General features: G+C 43.1%; 1 protein-coding gene across 2 annotated transcripts in view; it reads right to left on the reverse strand.

Moving 5' to 3' along the window:
- The window catches only part of MRPL39 (mitochondrial ribosomal protein L39), a 399,341-nt gene that overhangs the window by 279,530 nt on the left and 93,095 nt on the right, over window positions 1-26,716 (reverse strand). For both annotated transcript variants that reach the window (XM_044071359.1, XM_044071357.1), the window contains exon 6: window positions 19,299-19,411. In XM_044071359.1, coding sequence (XP_043927294.1) covers window positions 19,299-19,411 — 113 coding nt within the window. The remainder of the gene's footprint in view (window positions 1-19,298; window positions 19,412-26,716) is intronic.

Below are 26,716 nucleotides of genomic sequence, written 5' to 3' on the forward strand. Positions count from 1 at the left end.
CGCATGGATGTGTTGGAAACCGATGTCAAAGTAGCCATCCTCGTGGAGAACGTGTCTCTGTCCTTCTGCAACTTGGACTTTGGGGGAGACTCAGCCAGTTCCTTAAACAGGTCATGCTGTGGACTAGTAAAGTGGGCCAGACAGTTCAGCGCCCTGATGGAAAAGGTCGCTGATGCATAAACCCACTTCCCTAGGCGGTCCATCATCCTAGACTCTCGGTCAGGGGGATGAACTGAGGAACTCTTGGGCTAGTTCCTTTTTGGTGGCTGCTGCTACCACCATAGCATCTACAGGGGACCCTTTATTCCACATTATTGGTCTGTCTGAGGGGGGGGCTCAAAACTTTGTCTGGCCATTTGAGAATTGGTTCCATGGTGTCCGGCTCCTTCCAAGTCCGCGAGGTGACCAAGTCATCAGAGGATCTGTGGGAGGGGACAGCCAGGAAGTAGATGGGCCCGTGCCGAAAGCCTCCAGGAACACGAATTCATCCAAGGAAAGTTTTGGGGAGGACCAACCTCCCCACTGGCGTAGGATTTCCATGATGTCTCCAAAAGAGACATCCTCGGGAGGTGATCTAGGGGAACCTTGCCCATCATCCAAATCCAACTAATCCATAGTCGCACCAGGGGCTCCAATATTATAGACCTGGTCATTACCAACATGGGAAATAGATGCGCCACACCTATGGTCACCCCCTCGTTAGTCAGGTCTGACCATAAGCTAATCACCCTTAACATCCACATCCCACCCCCACCCCCCAGTAAGGAAACCTCCATAAAAAACTTCTCCAAAGCCAACTTCATGCTACTAAAGTCAGAAGTGACAAACGTCATGACACCCATGCAGACGGGAACTGAAAGTTCAACTGCTAAATCCTACACTAAGGCACTGTATGAGCACATCCACTCATGCATGAATCGTGCCATCCCAAATAGAACCAAGATGCTCTCATCCAAAAAAAGTAAGCCAATCTGGTGGTCCCCTGCCATAAACAAACTTTACAACAAGAGGAAGAAACTGTACACACCAACAAAGCAGCGCTGAGCAAAGAGCCTCTACAGATCCAATGAATTTAAAAAGTCCAAAAACAAAAGAGGCTCACCTTGACCACTTAAAGTACAAAAAACTCTAATACTGCAGCAAAGTAAGCGCTTTCACATTACAAGAATGCTTCTTCAGACTTGAAGTCTGAAGAAGCATTCTTGTAACGTGAAAGCACTTACTTTGCTGCAGTAAAGAGTTTTTTGTACTTTAAGTGGTCGTGGTGAGCCTCTTTTGTTTTTGGACTTTTTAAATTCAAGAGGAAGAAACTGTTGCAGAAAAGAGGAAAATCCCAGGATGCAAAAAAATCCTTACCAGCCTCAGTAAGAAACTGAGATCCCTCATAAAATCCTCCAAAGCTAGTTACGAAAATAAAATTGCTAAAGATTCCAAAGACAACCACAAGGCATTCTATAACTATGTCAAGAATCTAAATGGCAATGCTCAGATCTGCTCTGAGCTAAAATGGAATGGCATTAAATATACTGATCCCAAGGATATTGCCAATATCCTGGCAGATCGATTCAGTGCCAACTTCACCCCCCTCTCACCCCCTAAATGGCCCATCTCAATACCAGAAGATTGCCAAATTCCGGTAATAATGTCCACAAAGGTAAAAAACGCACTCTCCAAAGCTAAGAATACAGCATCCATGGGACCAGATGAGATCCCAGGCTGTGTACTACATGAACTACAATATGAACTGGCACCTCACCTAACTGTCATGTTTAATCATAGCCTCACCTCAGGTTTCGTGCCCACTGAGAGCTACAGTTATCCTACTCAACAAGGGGGATCTACCTTGGATCCCGGAAACTACAGTCCCATCAGTCTGACGAGCCTGATCTGCAAGGCCATGGAGAGTATTATCATGGAACTTATAAACAAAGACATTGGCAACCTTCAAACACTGGACCCCACCAAGTTTGGGTTCGTGAAGGGCCGATCTTGTCTCCTGAACCTGATTAACTTCTTCGAATCAGTCTCCAGAGCCATGGACAAGGGTAAGGTGGTCCACCCAGCCTATCTAGACCTTGCCAAGGCCTTTGGCACCATCCCCCACTCTGAAATCATAGATAAACTTACTAAGCTGGGCATTAATCCCTGTGTCATCCAATGGGTTGCTAACTGGCTTACTGATAGAACCCACACTGTAAAAGTAGACGACTCCAAATCCAGCTCCAGACAAGTGCCAAGTGGAGTACCTCAGGGTTCAGTCCTGGGACTGCTCTTGTTTGGCATCTACTTCTCTGAAGTACAGGCCAACAATAAAGGACTCTGGCTAACAAAGTTCGCAGATGATTGCAAACTGGGAGCCATTATTGAATCCCCAAATGATGTGGATACTCTACAAAAGGGCCTTACAGAAATAGATGCTTGGTGCCAGAGTCATGGGCTCAAGCTCAATGCCAAGAAATGTATAGTTATCCCCTTTGGGGAAAGATGTACCCATGAATTACCATATAGGTGGCAGTACACTAAACACCGAAAGTGTGATAACAGACTTAGAGACACAGGTGGACAGTGGTCTCACCTTCGATAACCACATTGCCACAGCAGTCAGGAAATCCTTCTATGTGGCACACCTCATCACGAAGGGCTTTTCATCCAGAAAAAAGGAGGTCATTGTCCCACTGTACTCATCCCTCATTAGACCCATTATAGAATACAACACCCCGTTTGGTACGTACCTCTCAAGACATCTGCAACAACTGGAAAGGCTGCAGAAATACCTCACTAAAAGAATCACAGGCCTAAAGCAGATGCCCTATGCTGACCGCCTTTAAAAACTCCAGCTATACTCCGTCACATATCGTCTACTCAGAGGCGATCTCTGCTTAACATACAAGGCCATGTCAAACCCAGAGCTGTTAGACATGCTCCACTTAAAGAAATCCCAATCCCTCAGAGCCACATGCTCCAGGGATCTAAACCTTGTCATCACAATAAACAAAACATGCTGGAGGGATAGGTTCCTGACCCAGAGGCACCCCAGACTCTGGAATAGATTGCCCATACATGTCAAGCAGAGTGCCTCTTTGGCCCTCTTTAAAAGGAACCTTGATGATTGGATGGGAGAAAGGAAATTCACCCCGGGGATCACGTCAGTCGCCCTGCTAGACAGGGGTCCAGGGAAGTAAATAGTGTGGGAAGAAATAGCCAGGGAATTGTTATGGCTATGCTTGTATAGGCTTTAGGGCTGATAGCCTAGTACCAACCTATGAACCATTTCCTCGGTGAGGGACTCGGGGGAGTCCAAGTGCCTCCTCTTGCACGTATGCTTGCGAGGTACGTCTCCAGTGGGGCTCTCCGGGGGGGAACTCGTAAAGCCACTTGTTCCTCAGGGGGAACCACCTGGGGCTCCTCAAGCATGGGCTGTCCCCTCAGGTAAAATGATGGGATTCGCACACAAAGCAGAGAGAGTCGGAGCAAAGTCCGAAGAAATAGTCAAGGGCCAAGATCCAGTGGAGAGAGCCCTTTCTACCACGTCGAATGCCGAGGGAGAATGAGCTTCCTGGGCCGTAAGGAAACTGCTCTCCCTGGATCCGAAGCAAGAATCGGAGCCAGGCCCGAAGTTGATGGAGCTCTGGGGGGCTTGGCCCGACAACGTCAGAGCCAATGGAAAAAGTTCCAGTCCCTCGGATCAGACACCCAGGCTCCGGCTCCGAGAGCCACTCAGATCCGAACTGGTTGGATTCAACATGCTCCAGGCACCTGCTGGTGTCGAGCAGACAGGTACCGTCATCGCTGACCCCCTGACTAAGGCCATCCTCGGATCCATGTCCCAGAGGTTGGATCTAAGAAGGAGAAATTGGAGTGAAGAAAAGAAGCGAGCCCCTCCAGAGGGAGAGGGGGTTGGCAAGATTCCCATTAGGATTTGTGTGTGAATGAACCTCTGCATCATTTTATCCATGTCTACCTCAGAAAGGTTGCGGGTGGACCAAGATGAGACCACGGACACCAACCTGGTGGGTCGAGGAACAGAGGCCCTAGATGATGGTCGTGGCTCCTTCGGCTCAAGGGGAAAATCTGGGAGATCGGAGCCAAGGGGAGTCACGGTGCCTAGACTGACTCTTGGCAAGAGTTCCTGACAGAGCTGAAAAGTCCAGGGACCTCTTTCCCTTCTCTGACCGGTGCTCTCTCTCCTTCTCTCTACCTTTTCTGTGCTCCGCTTCCGCAGGCTTAGAAGTGGGAGGGTGAGTCCCAGCCTGGAAGGGAGGAGAAGGAAGGACAAGAGAGGAAGGAGAGGTGGCCACAACAACCGCTGTGACTGAAGCAGAAGAGGAGGCAGCCTCCTCCGTATCAGTTAGAAGGCCTTTCAAGGCTAACTTGGCCCGTCTATCCCTTAATGGCACACAGGTTGAAACCTACACAAATAGCACAATCAGTACTCAAATGGGTTACACCCAAACACATCACGCAAACAGTGTGGCCATCAGTGGGTGACAATTTGTGGCCACACTCAGTGCACCTCTAAGACTGGCTTAGGATCAGCCATGTCCCAACTCAAAGATTTTTAGAAAAATCTAAAACATAATATAGAGACAAAAACTATTTCTCTAAACACACCCACTCACCACACACTCAGATAGCACACAGAACACTGAGGGGGGAGGGGAAGACAAGTATACACTAAACTAACTAACTACCTAAAACTACACAAAAAGCCTAAAACTGGATGCACCAGCGAAGGGAGGAAGAGAGGGAACCTACACTGACAAAACTACACTCAAAAAACACTAAAATACCAAAACAACCCAACTCACAGACTCAGAGCTCAGAATCACGATGCTTATGGCTAGCTGGGGCAAATGAGATCTGGGGGATGGAAGGTATTGGAGGTGTATTATGTTGTAGGTATTGGAGGTGTATTATGGGTAAGGAGAGGAGCCTGGTGCTCGGAGCAGATGCTAGTGAAATTGCCGGCTTGGATCCGATATGGATCCGGTACCCACAGGTTGAAGATCAAATGAAGTACACTACTTCAGATCCAGGTTTTTCCCAAAGGGGATGACGACACATTTTTTGGCATTGAGCTTAAGGACATGGTTCTGACACCAGTTGTTGGTCGGTGAGGCCTTTCTGTAGGATGTCAACATCGCTTGATGAGTTAATAATAGCTCCCAACTTGCAATCGTCTGTGAACTTTGTCAGCCAGAGACCCTGCATGTTGGCCTGGACTTCAGAGAAGTAGATACCAAACAGGAGAGGACCCAGGACCGAACCCTGTGGGACTCCAATCGTGATTGGTCAGCAGTCTGACTTTGTGTCAGCTACTTTCACACTGTGGGTTCTACCTGTGAACCAGTTTGCAACCGACCTAGTGATATAGGGGTTGATACCTAGCTTAGTGAGTTTTTCTATGATTCCTGAGTGAGGAATGGTATCAAAGGCCTTGGCCTGATCAAGGTAGGCTGTATGAACCACCATGCCTTCATCCACACCTCTGGTTACTGACTCACAGAATTCGACCAAGTTGAGCAGGCGTGATCTACCCTTCACAAAACCAAACTGAGTGGGATCCAGAGTTTGGAGATTCCCTATATCCTTATTTATTAGGTCCATGATGATTCTTTCCATAGCTTTGCATATCAGACTCGTCAGGCTTATGGGGCAATAGTTCCCAGGGTCTGTATTTGCTCCTCCTTTGTGGAGTGGGATGACTATAGCAGTGCGCCATTCTGTAGGAACAAAGCCTGAGGTGAGGCTGTGATTGAACAGGGCACACAGGGATATTGTAAGGTCCCATAGAAGCTGCATTCTTGGCCTTGGACAGTGCTGTTTTAACCTGTGCACCAGTAATACTGGGTGCCTGGCAATCTACTGGTATTGTGATTGGTCCTCTGGGGGAGGGTTGGCACTGAATCTGTCAGCCAGTATATTGGCAATATCTGTTGGCACTGTACAGGAGGCACCACTGTGCAGTAGCTCAGAGCAAATCTGGGTATTGCCGTGGAGATTCCTTACATAAATATAAAAGTCCTTGTGGTTGTCTTTACTATCTGCTACAATTCTGTTTTCATAGCTAGCTTTGGAGGATTTGATGAGGGATCTCACCTTTTTGTTGAGGCTGATAAGGGAGTTTTTCCAGTCTTGGGTCTTCACCTTATTCTACATCAGTTTCCATCTGTTGTAGAGTTTGTCTATGGCAGGGGAACACCAGATTGGCTTCCTTTTTTGGAGGAGAGTGTCTTGGTTCTATTGGGTATGACGAGATCCATGCATTTGTGTGCGTGTTTGTACAGTGCATTGGTGTATGATTCGGTGGTCATTCCACTATTCTCTATTTGCATGGGTGCCGTAAAGTTAGCCACCTCTGTTTTTAGGAGCCCAAAGTTAGCTTTGGAGAAGTTTTTTACGGTGGTTTCTTTGCGGGGGGGGGGAGCTATCCAAGATGATTAGTTTGTGGTCGGATCTAACCAGGGAGGAGTTGACCACTGGTGTAGAGCACCAGTCACCCATGTTGGTAATGACCAGGTCAAGGATATTGCTACCTCTAGTGGGGGTAAGAACGAGCTGGTCCAAGACACTGGAATTAATGAATTCCAGGAAACATTGGGCAAGTGTATTGGTACAGGAGTAGCTTTCTCAGTTAATGGAGGGGTAGTTGAAGTTGCCCAGTATGAGGGTGTTAGATTGGACCCTAATATTTTCCAGGGTGCTTAGGAACGTGGAGTGCGAGTCTTGCGACATGGTTGGGGACCTATAGCAGGCTATGACCTGAATCGCTGTCTTACCCAATGCTAGCTGCACCTGAAGTATCTCAGATGTGTTATGTTGGGCTACCAGTGTGGAGGTGTGGGCATCCTTTATGAATATGGAAACATCACCTTTGGCACTTCAGTCCAACTTCTGGGGCCGAAAGATGTGGAAGGAGTTGTAGCCTGGTAGTGCAGGGGTGCTTTCTGCTGCCTTGAACCAGGTTTCTGTTACGGCACAAATGTCGATATTCTCCATTTTAAGGAGTGCTTCAAGCGGGTGCGTTTAGAGATTTAGACTTCTAGCATTGAGCAGCATGACCCTCAGATTGCATTTGTTTGTAGCTGTTACGACGCTAATTTGGTCTTTGGAACACTGCCTAAAAAAGGCACTATAGGGGTGGCAAGAACCTTGGCCAGTATCCGGAAGCCCAGGGGTGACAGATGCAGGCCATCTCTGGCAAAACATCAAGGTCTGTCAATCATGTCATCCCAGGCAGACAGTTACTGGATCCCCTTAGAATGACACCAGAAATTTAGCCGATTGTTGAAATCAATCATTTTCTGTTTGCACTGTGGTATCATTCTGGGTGATGGTAGGATGCTGTATTTTTACATGCAAGCAAAAAATATATATGCAACTTGTGTGTGTCATATGGGTCAAGTGTTGTTACGGCTTTTCAAAATATGTAAATAACCAAGAAAAAAGAAAATAAACTAATGCATTATAATGTCTTGAAAGAGCAAAACCCAATAAACCAAGTGTTAACTCTACTGCTGTCTCAGTATATGTGTCCTCATTCCTCATGGCTACAGCAAGATAAGATGCACATGTACCTGTAAATGCTAATGAGCCAGCTAAAGAATGTAGCAGGTCATGTAGTACAGGTTTCCCCTACAGAGTTACTGTGAAAACAGACCTTATGGAACTAGAACAGCTTACTTAGTGCCTCTTCAGATTTTTCACCATTCAGGTAAATGTTGGCATTAAACCCTCTCTCTCTTTGTGGAAGACACTCGATTTGAATAAATTATGACTGAATTGCACAAGATTAATTCCACCTCTTCTGTTTATATTGCTCATTTGGATAAAGGGCAAGACATGAAAAGAGCTTGCCTGCACATTCAGATCAGTTATCAAGAGATGAAGGGAGGATTTAAGGATATTTCACACAGGGGTTCCTCAAAAACACAGACTGAACCCTTGGAAGAAAAATAAACAGACACAGAGGACATATAAATCAGCAGGTACTGGAATTCCTAAATGGGAAGAAGGTACTAGATGTGTGGAATACATTACTGAAAAGCTATCTGAATGGGCGGGAATACCTTCCAAAGAAATTTTTATAGAGAGAATTCTCTCAAGATGTATTACAGATTGCTGGACTTTTTCTTCATGACTTTTCATTTTTGCTTTTTTTTTGTCAGATTAGCTGTACCATTTTAGATCATCCAAAAAAAGCAGATATGATATCATTTGACAGTATTGTTTTCCTAAAGTCAGCCTAATTTACTAAGTAAACAACTTAAAGGATTGAGGGTAAAGCAAAAAAGTAATGGTGAAAGAATCAGCCAGGAGTATTCCCTGATCAGTTCTTGTATTCTGGATATTAATTTTAATTTTTCATGGTTCAACTGTAATGTGGGTTAACAAGCCTTAATATGCATTTTATATTGGCAAGCGGGTAGTGGTTGAGATTTAATTTAGAAAAAAATGCCAGTTTATGTTGTTTGGTGAGATAATCCAAGGAAAACAGGAAGCAACACTCTTCTGAGACAAGTTAGTTTATGAAAGTACAGTTGTGTAAAATCTTACCATAACAGTCAATGTGTTTCTCTTCACTGTCGCAGTATTCATAAATGAAGGGATCTCTTGCCAAGGATACCCCAACATCCAGCCAGTATAGCAAAGCCTTCAGTACTTACATGTGCCATAAGTCAGACATATGCTCCCCGCACAAGGTGTATGGCATAAAGGTGACATACAGATGCACACACTCAGAACTGGAAAAGTCCCAGGAGGAATAGAATAACCCTAGTGACAAAGGAGAACATATGTATCCAGAAGGAGAAAAGGAATAAAGAGCACCACAGCCAGGAGAGCAAGAAGAAAAGGCTAGAGCAGAGGGGACAGGCAGGAGGGAGTGAATGACAAAATCTCAACTGTCTAGGCACGTCCAAACATTGCAGAAAGTATTCATCCTTGTTGGGAAAACACACAGGAAGGTGAATGGAGCTATTGAGATTACTCTATGATGCTTCACTGGGTAAAAAAGGATTTATACAGACAGAAACCCTATCTGTGTGGGGGAAAACAAACATGGAGGAGAGAAGTCAAGAGCTTGTGACTTCAAAACACTACTTTCTGAAGTAACAGCCACCAAAAACGAGGTCTTCCAAGATAACAACTTCAAGTCTGACATAGCCAAAGGTACGAAGAGAGGGACTGCAAAGACTTACAATACAAAAGGTAAATCATGGAGTGACTGGAGCCCAAACTGGGGGATGCAACAAAAAGGTCCCTTTGAGAAAATCCTTGGAAATCTTGAAAGCTGACATGAAAGTTATAATTAGCTGCCAACTGCACCTTAACTGAGTAAAACTAGAGCCTGAATGAAACAACTCGGCAAGATAATCTAAAACGACCTCTAAAGGAGAAAAACGTGATAAAATCCTCGAGATTCTGGCCACAGTGCAAAACGTCTCCACTTAGTGAAATATACCTTCCTAATGGAACGTGTTTGAGACAAATACAAGATAATGTACTATGTTATGAGAAAGCTTGAGATTCCTGGCCATCAAGGGAAGTGGAGAAACCATGCTGTTATACTGAGGGGACTGTAGATTGAGAGGAACCAGGCCCACTGGATAAAAAATGAGATCTGGAATGGGATATACAAACCAAAAGCCAAGGCCATAGGAAGGGGGACCATACCTGATGAGGCTAGAAGGATGTTATGAGGATCAGTGTTGCTCTGCATCAGGCTGCCTTCTGGAAAATTTTCACAATCAGAGAAACCAGGGGATAAGCATACAGGAGTCCTGGGGACCATGCATAGAGCACAGAATCTATGGGTGACTACCCCTGAGGAGGCACTAAGGCATAATAGTGATAGAGAAGCAATCAGGTCACAACATGGTGTACACCAGCACCGGAAGATCAGAGCTGCTACTTTTGGATTTAGAGACCACTCGTGAGGGAGCACAATGTTCCTGCTCAGGCTGTCAACCAGAATGTTGGACTTCTCCATGATGTGCGCTGCAACCAGAAACAGCAAAGATGACATCACCTATTGCCAAACTCTCATGGCCTCTCGACAAAAAGGATAAAAATGTGCTCTCCCTTGCTTGTTGAGATACCAAGCAATCGACATATTGTCCATCTGTACTGAAATCGCACAGCTGGGAAGAGCATCCTGGAAGGCATGTAATGTATAGAGAACAGCCCTCATTTCCAGAGCACTGATGTGATGGTCAGCCTCTGCAAAAGACCAAGACCCAGAATTAGCTACACAGAATTTGAACCTCAGAGAGAAGACTTAAGATGGACTACCTGAATTTTGATTACAGTTTGATAATGTAAAATACAGTTTTGTAAAATCTTACCATTACAGCAGATGTCTTTTTTTTTTCCATTGCTGCAGTACTCATCACCCATAGAATCATATGCCAAGGACAACCAAACATCCGGCCAGTATACTAAAGCCTTCATTACCTGGGAGCATCATATGTCAGATGTATGCTCCTCTCACAAGCCAGAAGTGTTGTACATCAGATGTATGCTTCTCCAAAAAGCCTAGGGCATAGTGGTGACATACATATGCTCTCATCCCAAAACTGCAATGCTCCAGGAGAACCAGGACCCAGACTATAAAAAAGAACATGTACACCTAGAAATAGGAAAGCAAGAAGGAGAAGAACCTCTTGACCCAAAAGAAAACACCACCCATGGTAAAACAGGAAAAGAAATGGGGATAGGAGGGAGGAAACAAATACTCATCAGTGAAAAGGACATACACTGTAATGGTACAATTTTAAATAATTGTACAATGTGCTTCCATATCACCTTTGCAGTATTCATCACCTGTGGGAGAGTACAAAAGCTACTGAGAAGGTAGAGAAGAGAAAGGTAAGGAGGAGCCCTCCACAAACCCATGAAGGATAGCCTTGACAAATCCTGCCCTGGCTCTGGAAATGACATCCACTTTGTAATGCTTTGTGAATGTGTGAACAGAAGACCAAGTAGCAGCTTCACAGATGGAGTTGGTATCCATTCCATTGAAGAAAGCTCCCTAGGAAGCCACTGCCCTAGTAGAATGAGCCAGAATGGAAGGAGACAACTATTTGCCCTGACAAGTATAAATAAAAGAAATGGTCTTGGAAATACAGGGGGAGAGAATTTACTTAGAAACTGCCAAACCCAATGTCCAGGTATGAAAAGAAACAAAAAGTTGATCAGATTTATGAAAGGCCTTCATTTTATCTAAATAATATCTGAACTCTCTATGCAAGTCCAAGGTAAAAAGAACCTCCTCACTAGCAGACTATGAAGAAAGGAAAAAGGAAGGAAGCTTGACAGACTGATTAATGAACAGGTCATTAACCACCTTGGGCATAAAGAAGGATTCATACTGAGAGACACCCTGTCTCTATGAAAAACCAAAAGAGGAGAGAGAGAGTCATAAAGGCCTGGAGTTCAGAAACTCTTCTGGTGGAGGTTAAAGCAATCAGAAAAACAGATTTCTAGGTGCAATGTTGCAAAGAAGCAAAAGCAGTAGGCTCGAAAAGAGCCTGGGCCATTTTTTCAAGGACAAAATTAAGATCCCAAGAGGGAGGAATAGGCTTCCTTAGTGGTCTGATATGAAGGACGCCTTTTAAAAATTGCTTGACTTTAAATCTAGAAGCTACTGGAGGATTCAGTGGCAGACAGAGAGAAATTGCTGACACATGAGCTTTCATTGAAAAATATGCTAAGCCAGCATGTAGCAGTTTACACAGTCAGGAAAGAACCAAGAGGACCCCCAACACCAGACAGACAATCTCTTCCACTTACACATACATGATTTTCTAGTATATGATTTCCTGGCCTCTTGCAGGACCCTAAGCATGTCATCAGAAAGGATTCAAAACCCTATAAGACAAGTGAGGGTGGAAGAGAGATGCACTGTCATGTCTAAGAACATCCATGCAGTGAGGTAACTTGTGATGATTGCCCTAGGCTAGATGGAATAAGCACGGAACACAGTGCTGTCTGGGCCAAAAGGGAGTCACCAACAAGATGTTTTAGAGTGCCTTTCTTGATCTTATGTAGGACCTTGGCTATAAGAGGAAGGAAAGGAAAGGCATAAAGGAACATTCCCTTGCAAGAGAAAGACATGGTGTCCACTTTCCAAGTCAAAGGCCTTTGGAGTCTGGAACAGAATTGAGGGAGTTGCCTGTTCAGAAGGAAGGCAAAGAGATCCACTTGAGGAATATCCCACCAATCAACTATGTCCAGAAACACATCTGTGTGAAGAATCCATTTGTGAGGCTGTATCCTGGACCTGCTGAAACAGTCTGCTACAATACTGTGCTCTGAAGGCATGTAGAATGCCTGTAGGGTCATCTGTAGATTGATGGCCATTTCCCAGGCTTGAAGGGCTAGTCTGCAAAGAAGTTAAGACCTCGTGCCCCCCCTTGCTTATGTGCCACATGACTATGGACTGGCACCCAGAGTGGGTGGAAAGTTTGAACAGCCAGAATGAGAGTCCTCATTTCCTTCATATTGATGTGATTTGACATCTGTTGAGGATACCAAAGGACCTGAATCTTCAGGGTGCCTGAACTGGCTCCCCATCCTGGCTCTGAGGTGTCTGTGAAGAGTTCCTTGTACAGCTGAGGAGGATGGAAGGGAGCACCCAGACTAAGAAACACTTGTTGAATCTACCAGTAAAGTTCCAGCTCGAGACAGGGAGCAGAAGAGCCAGATAGTCTATCATGTGGCACTGTTGAAGCCACACTGATCTGAGATGCCATTAAAACTTACTCATATGAAGCCTGTCCCAGGGAAGCACAGGAATGGTAAAAGCCATGAACTCCAGAGCCCTTAGAAACTCCCTGGCCAGAAGACAGGATAGGGGAATCAGGGAAAGAAAATAATTCAAGAGAGAGAACTTTATTGGCAGGAAGAGAAGCCAACACTGGAACAGTTTAGATCCTGCAGCCTAGAAAGATGTGGTCCTGAGATGGAATCAACATCAACTTATGAAGTTTGACCGTGAAACCCAGGCTATGCAACAGAAGCTGGGTAAAATGAAGATCCTGCACAAGCTTGGTATGGGATGGGGCCCTGAAGCAAGAGGTCATCCAGATAGGGGAAAATCTGAAAGCCTGCAAAAGATGACCACTGCAGCAAGGCATTTGGTGAATCCCCTTTGGGATGTTGAAAGCCCAAAGAGCAAATCATAAAACTGAAAATTACATGAAGAAACGGAGGAAGGCAAACATTTCCTGAAAAAAAATGTGGATAGGAGTATGAAGGTAGGTGTCCTTTAAGAATAGGGAAACTAGAAAGGCCTGGGGAACCAACAGGGGAAATAAGAGTCTTAAAAAGCATTTGGAAGGATGGCACTATGAAAAAAAGTGTTCAGAAAGAAAAGATCTAAGACAGGTCTCCAACACCCTCTTTCCTGGGGACCAGAAACATTTTGGAATGAAACTCTAGACCCCTCTTCAGTCTGTGGAACCACCTGAATGGTACCCTGGTCTAACAGACATTGCAATACACCTGGAAAATAAGGGAGTTGTTCTGCAGGAGGTTGAGGGAAGAGTTTTCCAGGCAATAAATTAACCTTGCCTGATAATGGACAGAAACCACGAGTCTGTAGGGGAGACAGATAAAACCTAAGAAACAAGGGAACCTGGCTGAGAGGAAAGAGGGGCAGAAAGTCAGATGGCTGCAGACTTGTCAGGAAAGGACTGCTTTTGTTGTCTGGGTGTTGCAGTAGGTTTTTCAGAAAATACACACCTAGGACCCTTTTTATCCTTGGAAGACTGTCCAGCCAGTCTATGGAATAAGGCAGTCTTACTAGGATAGTTCCAATGAAACTTGGGAATGGGAGAAACAAAGATGGCTTCAAATCTTTCATGACCTCATATTAATCCTGCAAGGTCTTAAACAGCTCTGCCACAGCAGTGTCAAATAAGTTTTAGTTATCCATAGGAGTGTCCAGGAGTTCAGCTTTAAGATCTGGCACGCTTGAAGGCAATGCCAGGAATAGTGCCTCTTCACTGATCCAGAAACAGCAGTCCCAGAGAAGACATCTGCTGCATCACAGTTGTGCTTTAGAGAGTGGCGAGCAACTTCAGAAGTAGAACCTAGTAAGGAAAGAGCCGAGGCCTTACCTTCAGAGTTAGGCATGTCAGAGACAATCTTCCCAATCTGGGAAAAGAAGAGTCAAAATGTATCTTGTCATATAGGTCTGGTAATTTATAACCATAAAGGCTAAGGTAGCAGAAGTATTTTCTTTCTTTCCAATCCTCTCCATAGCTCTAATGTCCTTGTCCAAGGGAAGGGGCTTAGAGCAGCAGCCTAGAAAGCTTATCAATAGACACAGAAATCATCACTGGTTCAGATGAAGGACATTTGTAGAAGAACTTGCAGGTATCTGTACCTTATAGAGTCTGTCAGGCTTCTTAGGAGCTAGAGACTGCTGCCAGGGAAGCAACCAAGAAGGTATCCCACAGAGCAGCCAGCACAGGAGGGACAGCAGAAGGTTCACGAGAGTCCATCTGTAACATCTCTTAATACCTTTCCTGGACTTGAGACACCTGGGAGCAATCCCACTTAAAGTGTTCCATCATATGCAGGACCGTCTCCATTGGCTAGCTCCTCCAAAGGAGAATCAGGATTGACAGATTCCTCTTCCTCCAACCCATAATGTAAAGGAGAATGTAACTGAAAGGAGTAGGCTACAAAACCAGTATCACAGTCAGCATCCTCATCCAAAGACTCAGGGCCTCCTGCTCATTTGGGGGTATAGGACCAAGAAGGTGCAGAAACTGAAATCCCCTGAGGAGGCTTCAATGCCATCAATTCACTGAACAAGCCTTGAGTGAAGTCCTGCCATTCTCTCCACATGTTTAGCCTTCTGTCTTTTTTCAAAAGGGACATCCACCCTGACAAAACATAGTGGTTTGGACTACTGCCTGGATTCGCTCAAAGTACCCAGCACCTCTTCGCTAACAAAGATCTGAGGAAAATTTTTCAGCCCCTTGGAGATAATCAGCCGTGGTTCCCTCTCAGTGTCCGTGGCAGATGTTTGCAAGGCCTCACAGAACATGCGAGAAGGTTGCAGCAGAAGAAACTGATATTAATACCGGACTGTCCTCTGGGGTCTCATGTACTTCAAGAGAGATGTCCAGTGGAAGCTGGACAGCAGCAGGACCAGACCTAGATTTCTTAGCCTTTTTTTTGAGCAGCAGCTGTCCCTTGGGGGAGGTGGTTTCTGCCATGGCACCTTGGGCCAACAGCTTGAGACACTGGTTCTCAAGATAAATGGAAAGGGAAGAAAGACTGCTACGTAAAGTCTTAGGTACAAAAGCCTGACAGATGGAACATGAGTGTGGTCGTGAGACACACCTAAGCACAATAGACACCTATCGTGGTGGTTCTTATGAGGAATATGGCTCCCACACTGATCTTTCCCTTTGTTGGATGACATGTAACCTAGTGAAAAATAAAAGAAAAAGAAATCACAACCCCAACAGGATACTTATCCGAAAACATACACTTGGAACAACCAGCAAAGTGAAGGGCATTCAGAATGACTTATGATACTGGCTTATGGACTGGCGGCAATGAAGTTCTGGATTGAGATCGTACTTGCATCTACTTTTATGCTCTACTCTTGCAAAGGGAGCATACATCTAACATCCAATGCTTCTAGGTAATAAAAGACTTTGGTATACTGAACAGACATTATGTTATCCTTGGCAGGATATCCCAGAGGTGATAAGTACTACAACAGTGACATGAACGGACATTACTGATGATCAAACTTCCAGATGTTTGGAGTTTTACAGAAATGGGTTTGAGGACTGTCGCTTCTTTTTTACTTTGTAACTTACTATAAATGCTTGGTAGATGGATCTCTGAACGACTACCTGTTCTGTTAAAAAGTCTTGCTCAAATGTACTCCTTTTATTACTTGTTCTTTGTGACAGTATGAGATACTTTATACTTGTAAATGTGTGTGTTGTTTTCTGTGAATAAAGTCATTGACTGTTTTGAAGAAAAGATTTTCAACTGGCTAATGCCATGCATCAAACTTCAATTAAACTTCTGACTGTGACATATGGAAGACTCAATGGCAAACTGAAGAAAATAGATTAGTAATTAAGCTGGTTAAGTGAAGAGCAACAGTCTAAGTAGCAGAGTGGTGTGCTGTGGTGGTGGTGTATTTGGAGAGTCACAGTACCAAAGTCAGTAATTTATTCACTCACTCAGTGTCTGACTTGTAGGATTGCATAAGGATTATGTATCGAACAAGTACTAAAAACATTACAGTAAAAAGAAAAAGTTCAACCTGTACTTCAAATACATTTATTAAGATACAATGTATGGCACCTAATAAAGCACACAAAAGGAGGCTGCATAAAAATGCAGTCATTTAAATATTAAGCAGATGGCACCAATACTAATCAACTCATTTCAGAGCCATGCTGCAATGGTACTATATCCAGCTGGAAACAATAAATCATCTCTGCAGAGAAAAAGAAAACTGGATGGTGGTAACAGACTATACCCTCACTTAACAGCCGCTGCGTAGGGTTGCCACATTTCGTTATGGCTAAAACTGGAGTAAGGCCACACCCCCTGCATCGCCCATAACTCTGCCCATTCCCAACCATGTCCCACCCATTTTGTGATGTCACAATGACATCAGTTGACAGGGAACATCCACTTTGCTCCTGAAGCTTGCTTTCAGCCAATTTACTATGCTTTTCTGCAAAAAAAGCATAGTAACTCAGTCGATGTAACAAACTCCGGTATTCTGTTTCTATTTTGAAACAGAATACCGGAGTTTGTACAGTGTTTTCCAGACTACCGGAGAATCAATTTAATTTCTGGACAGTCTGGAAAAAAATGGAGAGGTGGCAATCCTATAGCTGCAACCAACTGAATGAGGACAGAAATATGCGGGAATGGTTCTTAATGAAAGATTATTATATATGCAGGAATGGTTCTTAATGAAAGATTATTATATCACTGTTTGCCCCTATAAGGCATCACTTTGACTAATGAAAGCAGTTCTAGATAACAATTGAACACCAACATTCTTATGAAGGAAATAAGGAAAAAAAAGTAAGAAAGATGATTAAGGAAACAGAAAAAAAAATCTAAAATGTAGAGAAACCATGGGTTGTTCAAGCTGTACTCACCCTACAAAACAGATGGATCAACTGTGATGTCATAAAGTCAAATAACTTCAAGACGCAAAACACCCACAAACTCAAAAAACATGTTTATTTCATCATGGTTTGGTGTTTCCTACATTTTAATACCACTCTGGGACTATTTAGAGCTTTTTAGATATATTTATACGCCATTTCTGACTCTGACCACATGGGGTCTGGCATCTTGAAATAATTCTGACTGTTTAGTCTGCCTCTAAGTATCCCAGAATGCAGTGTATGCCTCCAAAAAATTGCATCAGATCTGCCACGTTTTCCCTAGAGCTCCTGTTATTCCACTGGTTTTACAGGGATTCACTGCTGTGTTATAGTCACCTACTTTTGGTTAACATTTTATCCTTTTTCAATGGCTACTTCAAACACAAGCAGTGCAAATGCTACAGAACAAAATTGAAAAGTGCATTTTATTGCTCTTTCTTCTTAAAAATGCTAACTTGATTTCTTTTGCAAAGGCTGAAATCTAGTTCTTCAAGGTATCTTCCCTCCCCTTCACACCTACCTTCCCTAGCTGTCAAAGAGCTAAGGGTAATTTGACCTATTATCTGCATGTGATTGACAGCTCACAGCAGGTGACCAGACTAATGTACTGTTTTCCTGTCAGCCTTTCCTTCCTTACAGTGGGAGATTTTTTTTGTTGCACTCCGCCTGTTAAATTTAAAACCAAGCTCCACAGCACTGGGAATAATCACTGTTTTGCAAAGCATCAAACTTCCACTTATTTTTCCTTCCTGTTCGGTTAAATAGCCAACACATGATGCACTATAAACACAAAATATTTCATAGACTTGCATGACAGCACACTATAAACACAAAATATTTCATAGACTTGCATGACAGCACCCACATGCTTTTTTAAGTGGTAATTTAAGTAAATTACGGTATTGCATACTGCCTGTAATCTGATATAGTGTTGTTGATGAATTGTGACAGACATCTGCTTCTTATGTAAAAACATGCAATTAATGTCTACGCATGGTCATTGCAAATTTCTGCTCTTAGTTTTTGCAGCTGTTACTGTGCTTCTGCCTGTACTTTGTCACATATCAGTAAGGCTCTTCAGAGAAAAGTGAGATTATAGTTTGACATTTTTGCTAGGTTAAGAGTGGGCTGGGCAAGGCAGCTCTGACATCACAATGTGGGAGGTCTACTGGCTCTTTATACAGCATGCAAATCAGGCAGAGATTACATCACTTGGGGGAGGAAACATCCCAGTAGCTAGACCAAGAGCTCTGGCAGATGAGACATCATCATTTCAGAGCCAGCTAGAGGTTTTTCAACTTGGTTTTCAAAGTGAAAGTAAAACAGTACAGAAAGGTAGGAAGCCTAACAGGGAAAGCAGTTGAGTGGATTACTTTTTTAAAGCTGCATAGGTGATTTTTCGAGGCTACATCAATGAACAGGGACTAAATGAGACAGCAGGTTGAGCAATCTGCTTTAATATCCCATTGTTGTCCTTTAACTCAAGAATGAGATCAAGTAAACAGGTTCAGTGGGCAGCTAAGGAAGCATTTCATAGAAAAATGCATATAACCTTGAAAATTAATGATTTCAGAGCATACCACTCAACTGTCCAGATTTTCAAAGAATGTCTAGATTTTTGTCTCATATTGTTGGTCTGATCCTCATAAAATGTATGGTTTTATGGCAAATCATTGGGGATTAAAGCCACTAAATAATGATACACATTTGAGTTTCACACTTCATATTCTTTAGAAAATGCATGCCAACACAAATCTTATTTTAACAACTTTCTAAGTTTATAAAAGCAATATTTAAAATATGTCCCTATTTTTGGGCCTTTGCCCCTCCATTATGACTTTGTCCATATTTCTTGCAATAAGAGGTTGAGAGGTATGTCTCAGAGGGAAGCATTAAGAGGGATCAGGACTAACTTACAAGCAATGTACAAATAAGAGATCAGAGCAGACTGAATTTGGTATCAGAGGAAAAGACAAGAGGACAGGAGTATTACCTGCCAGAAAAGAGTTTGTGCAACCAGATGAAATACACTTTGAAACCTAATATGTATGTACTGTTAAACATTCAAAATCCAATGTTATTTCAGGTTTCATTTAATACTGTCCAAAGATGTTAACAGCATACCTGCAGTGCTGAAACATTTCTAAAGCCAAGCTTGCATCCACTTCCAATGGTTCAAAGGGCAAATCTTTATGAATAAGACTGTGAGCTTCTTTTGTGAGAGAGTGAAGATTTTCCTAAAGCAAACAAAATTTGTTACAAATATCATTGCATATTATGTATAGGAAAGATTCCTGCTGTTGCCAGTCTAGTACCAGTGCAATTTATGACACAGCTGTTCAAAAAACAAGTTCAACAAAAGCAGATACCAGCTGGTGTTATATTACGAAAGAACTACCTTAGAATGAAAGAAACAGCAAATAATAACTCAATACATAACAAGGAAACTCAAGAGGTCTGCTGTTGTAATGTAGAAGCATTGTTTTTACTGTACATACTGACTGTCCAAATGCTGGCAAGCTTTATTTTACATTTTTATCTTTGTGTAGCAGAAAAACAAAACTGTATCCAACTCATTCTCTAACATCCCTTCAACCAAAACTGCCAACTACAATTTTACTGTTGATTCATTAAGAAGAAACTGTTGCAAATGCTCAATTAAACTACAGGGATGTTGCTCAACTCCTTGATGAAGACAGTCGAAATCCTGGCTATGACCCAGGTGACGGACTATTAGCTTGGGCGCTGCCATAGCCAGGGCCAGGCAATGCAGGATGGGACTACCTGCCTATACTTGGGGGAAGAATGCAGTCCAGTTTGATGCAATACTGGTACTAATTGGAAAAAATGCATGCCATGCAGCAGATGGGTCTGCACATTTCATTGGCTCTGTCAAGCCACATTTGCACTGTAGCTTTCACTGAATATCTCTAGGAGCATGCCATCCCCTATGGTAAGGTACTGCAACCACTCACATCTGTGAGTGCAGATGTCAGCCACTGGGAGATATTTTCCAATTCTGATACCCACAGCTGAACAAAATTTCTACTACACACATTTCTACAACCAGGGTGCAAATCCCCATTACAAATGCATGCCATTCCACCATGTTATCAATCTAATAAAGGATGTCTAGCCTCTCGCCACTCACTTCAACAACCATTTACTAAACCTCATTAACTGTATACATGCCAGCTTCAAAGAAAAGTTAACCGCAGCTGATGGATGTATACTCTGTTAAGGTTGGGAGGGTGGCCTAATGGTTAAGGTGTTTGCCTTACAAATACAAGGTGCAGGGTTTGAGTCTCACAAGGGATAACTGGCTAGGCTTAAAATGGCTCACAAGGGCAGTTAGCTTAGTACTAATCTATGAACCTAAGATACAGGGGACAACAGAAGGGCAATAAGTGTCCAATGCAGAAAGTATCTACGTAGGTCAGCTAGTATACTGACTACATATCTATTGCATCTGACTTTCTAAGATTACTGCACTGGCTAACTTCGGAGAGGAACCCCAAGCAATTGCAATTAAAGCTCATAAGAAGCAGCAGCCAAAGGCAAGAGCTAAAGGTCAGTATTTTGAAACATCAATGTGCCAAAGGAAGCGTGACTCCTAGAATCAAGATAGTACAGTTTTGTACACTTACCATAAATGTAGATGTTAGAGTGTATTCACTGTTGCAGTCATTACATTTGGGTAATCCTGCTGGCAGAGTGCCCTCAGTTGGCCTGAATTCCAAAGTCCTGGGTCGGCCACTGTCGCCCCTTCCAGGACGTCAGGTTGTCAGGGGTATAAAAGATGCGGCCAACGCCATTTTCTTTAGTATTTCTTGCCCCAGATGCCAGGTGCCCCCTAAAAGGGTAGCCAAAATTTGTATACATATAAATACATGCACAAATATAAAATTTACCTTCATCTACAAGCAAATACACCACATAGGTTGCATAAATCAGAGAAGGAAAGATAGGTTCCATCAGAAGAAAGGGGGATGGCGGGTGGGTAACCTGGACTGCAACAGTGAATACACTCAAACATCTACATTTATGGTAAGTGTACACAACTGTACTATGTTTTTCGTGTTTCACTGTTGCAGTCATTATATTTGGGTAGAGTCCCAAAGCTATGGATGGGAGGCTAGAGCTAAACAGCATTAGGAGTGGCTATGAGGCCCTGCAGAACTGCAGTGGCAAAGCCTGCCCTGGATTTAGAGTAGAGTGGCAGATGATAGTGCTTGGTAAAGGTGTGCCCTGAACTCCAAGAAGCAGCCTCTAAAACATCCTTGGTTGGTACTACCCTGAGAAAGGCAGCTCTGGTTGAATGTGGCCTAATGCCCTTAGGCACTGGCTTGCTATGGTGTAAGTAGCAGAAACGAATGCAGTGGCCTATCCACTTTGAAATAGTCTGCTTTGAGATGACCTTTCCTTGTGATCCTGCAGCATATGCCAATAGTAATTGCTCTGTCTTTCAGAAAACTTTGGTTCTGTCCAAGTAGAATCTAAGCTGTCTGTGTACGTCCAAAGAAAGCAGAATTCTCTCCCCCTTGTTCTGTGGATTTGGATAAAAAGTTGGCAGATGAATAGTTTGGTTAAGAGCCACACTGGACACCACCTTAGGCATAATGTTGGGTTTGTCCTCAGAGAGACCCTGTCTGGATAAAAGATGATAAAAGGTTCCACAGCCATGAGTGCCTGAAGCTCTGAAACTCGTCTTGCAGAAGTTATTGCTAGGAGCAGAGCTGTTTTCCAAGATAAAAACTTTATATCAGCCACAGCAGCTGGCTCAAAAGGTGGCAGGGTGAGTTTTTCCAAGACACAGTTGAGGTCTCGTGCAGGCATTGGTGATCTTCTTGGAGGCCTTAAGGTTTTGGCTCCTCTGAGATACTGTTTCAGTAAGGGATGAGAAAAGATTGGTGGCTCTGTATTGTAATGAGCCGAAATGGCAGAGACATGAATTTAAATAGATGAAAGAGACAGACCTTTGTCCAGCATCTCAGTTAAGTATTGCAAAATCTGAGGAATATTTGGCACAGCTGTATCAGTTCCTTGTGCCTGGTTCCAAGCACAAAATCTCTTCCATTTTTCCAGCATAAGATTTTCTAGTACTAGGTCTTCTGGCCTCCAAAATGACATCCATCAGAGCTTTACTGAGAGGTGCGTTTTGTATGACTACATTATCTGCCATGCTGCCAGGTTTAAAGTCCTGAGTTGGCGGTGCAGGATCTGATTGTTTTGCTGGGACAGTAGATGAGGTATCTGAGGTAAAGTCCAAGATGGGCATTGAGACAAGCTCCTTAGTATTGGATACCAGTACTGGCGGGGCCAGTCTGGGGCAATTAGTATTATCCTTGGCTTCTCCTGTCTGACCTTTAGGAGTGCCTTGGGGAGGAGAGGCAGAGGGGGAAATGCGTATACTGATGGGATTTTCCAGCTGAAAGATAGGGCATCCACTTTCCATGCTTATCTGTGATAAATCCTTGTGCAGAATCTTTTTAGTTGGTAGTTGTGAGGGGAGGAAAATAGATCTATGTCCGGGCAACCTCATTTCCGTGTTATGCTGAAGACTTGTGGATTCAGGTGCCACTCGTGGCGATCCATGAGGTTTCTGCTTAGGTCGTCTGCCAGAGTATTTTTCCTTCCTGGCAGGAATTGTGCCTGCAGGTGTACTTGGTAAGTTAATGCTGTGTCCCACAAAGTCATGGCTTGCCTGCAAAGGGGGGTAAGAATGAGTGCCCCCCTGCTTGTTTATATACCACATGACCATGGTGTTGTCTGTCTTTATCAGTAGTTGCCCTGGATGAAGTAGGTCCTTAAAGGCTGTCAGGGCATTTTGAATTGCTAGCATCTCTTTTTGATTGATATGTAGATGCATTTGGTTTGAGGTCCATGTGCCCTGAATGCATCTTCCTGCCATGTGGGCCCCCCAGGCATAATCTGATGTATCCGTTGTTAGTGATTGACTGGCTGGGGGTAATGTGAATGGCTGTCACTTGTTTTGGTGACAAGCCTTTGCCCACCATCGAAACTCCTGTTGCAGGCAGGGAATGAGAGTAATCATAGTTTCCAGGCTGTGGCAATGTTGAGTCCAAACACTTTTTAGGTACCACTGAAGTTTCCTCATATGCACTCTTGCATATGGAATTAGCAGGATGCAGGATGCCATGAAGCCCAAAGCCTGCAGAATTTTTCTTGCAGATAACTGGGCCTTTGTGACCAGCATTTTGAAATAGGTAGTCAGTTGCCTTTGCTTGTCTGGCGTGAGATAAGCCATCTGGGCAGTTGTATTTAAGCTTGCACCCAGGAATATTATCTCTTGAGAGGGTACTAGTTTTGATTTCTTTTCATTGATTGCGTACCCTAGGCATGTTAGAAGTCTTTTCACAAACGCCAGATGCTGCAGAAGAATGTCCTTATTCTCTGCTTGAATTAGACAGTCGTCCAAGTATGGATATATTTGTATTCCTCTTTGTCTGCAGAAAGCAATTACTGGTGCCAGGCACTTTGTAAAGACACTGGCTGCAGTAGATAAACCAAAGGGCAGTGAACAGAATTGGTAATGCATTGAGCCAGCCTTGAATCTGAGGTATCTTCTGCATATTTGTCCGATTGGGACATGCAAGTATGCCTCTTTTAGGTCTAAAGTCACAAGCCAAGTGTTCTTGCCCAGCATGGGCAGAAGCTGCTGCAAAGTCAACATCTTGAATTTGGTATATCCAGGAATAAGAGGAAAGACCTGTAGACAGCTCAGGGAACGTATTCGTGAGCATATATATGCAGTTAGGACAGGATCTGATAGCAATGCCTTAGCCAAGCACATTAAGTTAATGGGAGCAGAGCATGATTTTGTTTTCAGTGTATTGCAACAAATAAAGACTAGTATCAGAGGTGGGGATATAGACACGTGTCTATTAGATAGGTGAGCTTAAATGGATTATTAGGCTTAGAGCTGATAAAACACCTGGCATTAATGATAAAGTGCAAGTGAAACCTGCCCTTAAGAAGAAGAGGATTTTTAGACCATAAAAGTATGTATTTTAGAGTAAGGGCTTTATTAGATAAGGTGTACCCTCCCCTAATGATGTCACTTTTTAATTGTTTTAACATGAACCTATAGGGTTTGATTTCATTGTATTTAAATGTTTTTAACTGACTATGCACTTTGTAGTTTGATAAAGCCGTGGAGGTGAAAGCGCTTACTAACTGTGCTAGCACAAACCTGTTTATGCAGAAGCCGTGCTGAGTTGGTGTTATTATCGTTGTATGGAATAAGGAGCCAGTTGCTTTTTGATTGAGACTGAACATCACGCAGCTATTATCTTCACTTGCATGTGGACATATACTTTTACTTTTATTCTTGAAATTGCAGTGAAGTTAATCCATTTGGTGGTTTGTGTTAGCTGTTTTTTCTTTATTGTACCGTTTAACCACCAGAGGGAGATGGCTGTGTTAAAAGCGGGTGCTGATCTGGAGTTGCCGTATAGGCTCGAGGAGCCGGAACTGCTAGAGCGGAAGTTGTCAAGGTTTCAAGAGTGTTTGAACCCGAAGGAGAATTTGCTGCTGGCTTATGAACCAGATTCTGCTTCGAATGAATCGGATGATTTGGACATTGCTGCGGAGTTAGGGATTAGACTTTGTGAAGCTTAAGAAACTGCAGTTGCAGCGTCAACATCTTGAAGCATGCATTTTGAAGTGCGTAGTCCCTCGTGGACTTCGCGTTTTCAAAATGCCAACTTCAGGTAATACCTACCCTTCTTTCTTACAGAAGTGGCAGCAACTTAATTTGAACTTGAGTTTCGATTATATGAAACTCTTGAATGAGTTTCATTCGAAAGAAGAAGAGGGTTTGCGAAAGAAAGTAAATGAACAATATGATAGTATGCTGCAGAAGTATAAAGGACTGAATGCATTAAATGGCTTAGAACGGTTATTGGACAATGTGAAACTTTTCGAAAAGCGCTTACTTGAGCAGAAGCGCAGTAAACTTTTAAGAGACATTTCAGATTTTAGAAGTGGCCAGGTCTTCACTTGGCCACGAGTGAGTGGTACACGCTCCGATATCTGGAGCAGCTGAATACTGTTGATGGTAATTTAAGGGGCAGGAGGGATTTGCATGTTAATAATGAGAACAATGAGAATATACGGAATGTTGCTAGCACATTTTTAAATGAAAATGCCGCTGATGTATTTAATGAGAATAATGAGGGTGTACGGAATGTTACCAGTATGCATGGGAATGATTTGTTTAATAACCCAAACAGTGTGGATGCTAGCAGCAATCTTAATAAGACTGATATTTTGAATATATCTGCGGGTGTTAATAATGCTTTAGGTACTAGTACCGGTTCGGTACATGATACTACACAAGCTGGTTTGATAAATCAAGAGAGGAATAATGAACAGCCTGTAGTTAGAAGGAAAGCTCCCAGTAATGGAATTACCCCACCTCCTCATGGGTTCACTACTGCTCCCGGGAATGATTCCATCACACCTGCCCCTTTCCCAATAGCCAGCAATGGTTATTTAGGGAGACAGAGGTCTCAGAGCAGGGGGCGGAACAAAAGGAAGGGGTCAGGAGGGGAGCATACGGGACCCACCCTCAAGAAAATGTGGGAAAGGGTGGGGGGTCCCTAGTAATTAATCTTTCAAATCGAGGACTCACTAAATATGAAGAAGAGGTATTAGATAAAGGGTTACGTTTCATACCAACTAGTGATAGTGATATCACAGATTCGATAGTAGACCTGAAATTGTTCCTACGGAGGATACAGTTGAAATTGGATTATGGAGGGTCTAATGAGAAGATAGAAGGAATAGATAGATTTCGTCCGAATAGCTTGTATATACCACCCTTACATCCTTTGTTGGAAACTTTCTATAAACTGGTGGAGAATGATTTATATGTATATTATAATGATAAAAAGAAAGAAGGGAATAAAAATGCTAGATATAACCTTACTTTTTTACAGAGAAAAGCTTTGAATGATTTGATGGAAGACGATACTATAGTTATCAGACCTTCTGATAAGGGAGGACCCGTAGTGGTCCTAGACAAAGAGGAGTACATTAGTAGTATGACTAGTATGTTGGATGATGAAGGGTTTTATACAAGGATAAGTTTAAATGATGTTGGTACCAAACTATTCCAAGTGTATGGAATCCTGGATGATTTACATCTGAGTAAGGTGATTCCCGATTCGCTGTTTAATTATTTGAAAGTATGCAACCCTAGAATACCAGAGATCAAAGGTCTTCCAAAGATACATAAGTCAATAGTTAATCCACCGATGCGCCCTATTGTGGCGGGGCAGGGATGGTTTACGGAACCCTTCTCTATAATAGTGGAATATTTTCTGAGGCCGTTAGTGGAGAAGAATAAGTATATTTTAAAAGATAGTAAACAGTTCCTGATAGAATTATATGAGTATACAAAAGAATTACATGATTACGAAGAATATATTCTAGTAACATTGGATGTAGTTAGCCTTTTTACGGTTATTCCTAATATTGAAGGGATAATTAGGTGCCAGAACTATTTAAGAAGGAAC

The sequence above is a fragment of the Protopterus annectens genome, chromosome 5.part0, assembly GCF_019279795.1.
Source record: "Protopterus annectens isolate FY-2018-M chromosome 5.part0, PAN1.0, whole genome shotgun sequence".
Taxonomy (NCBI): domain Eukaryota; kingdom Metazoa; phylum Chordata; order Ceratodontiformes; family Protopteridae; genus Protopterus; species Protopterus annectens.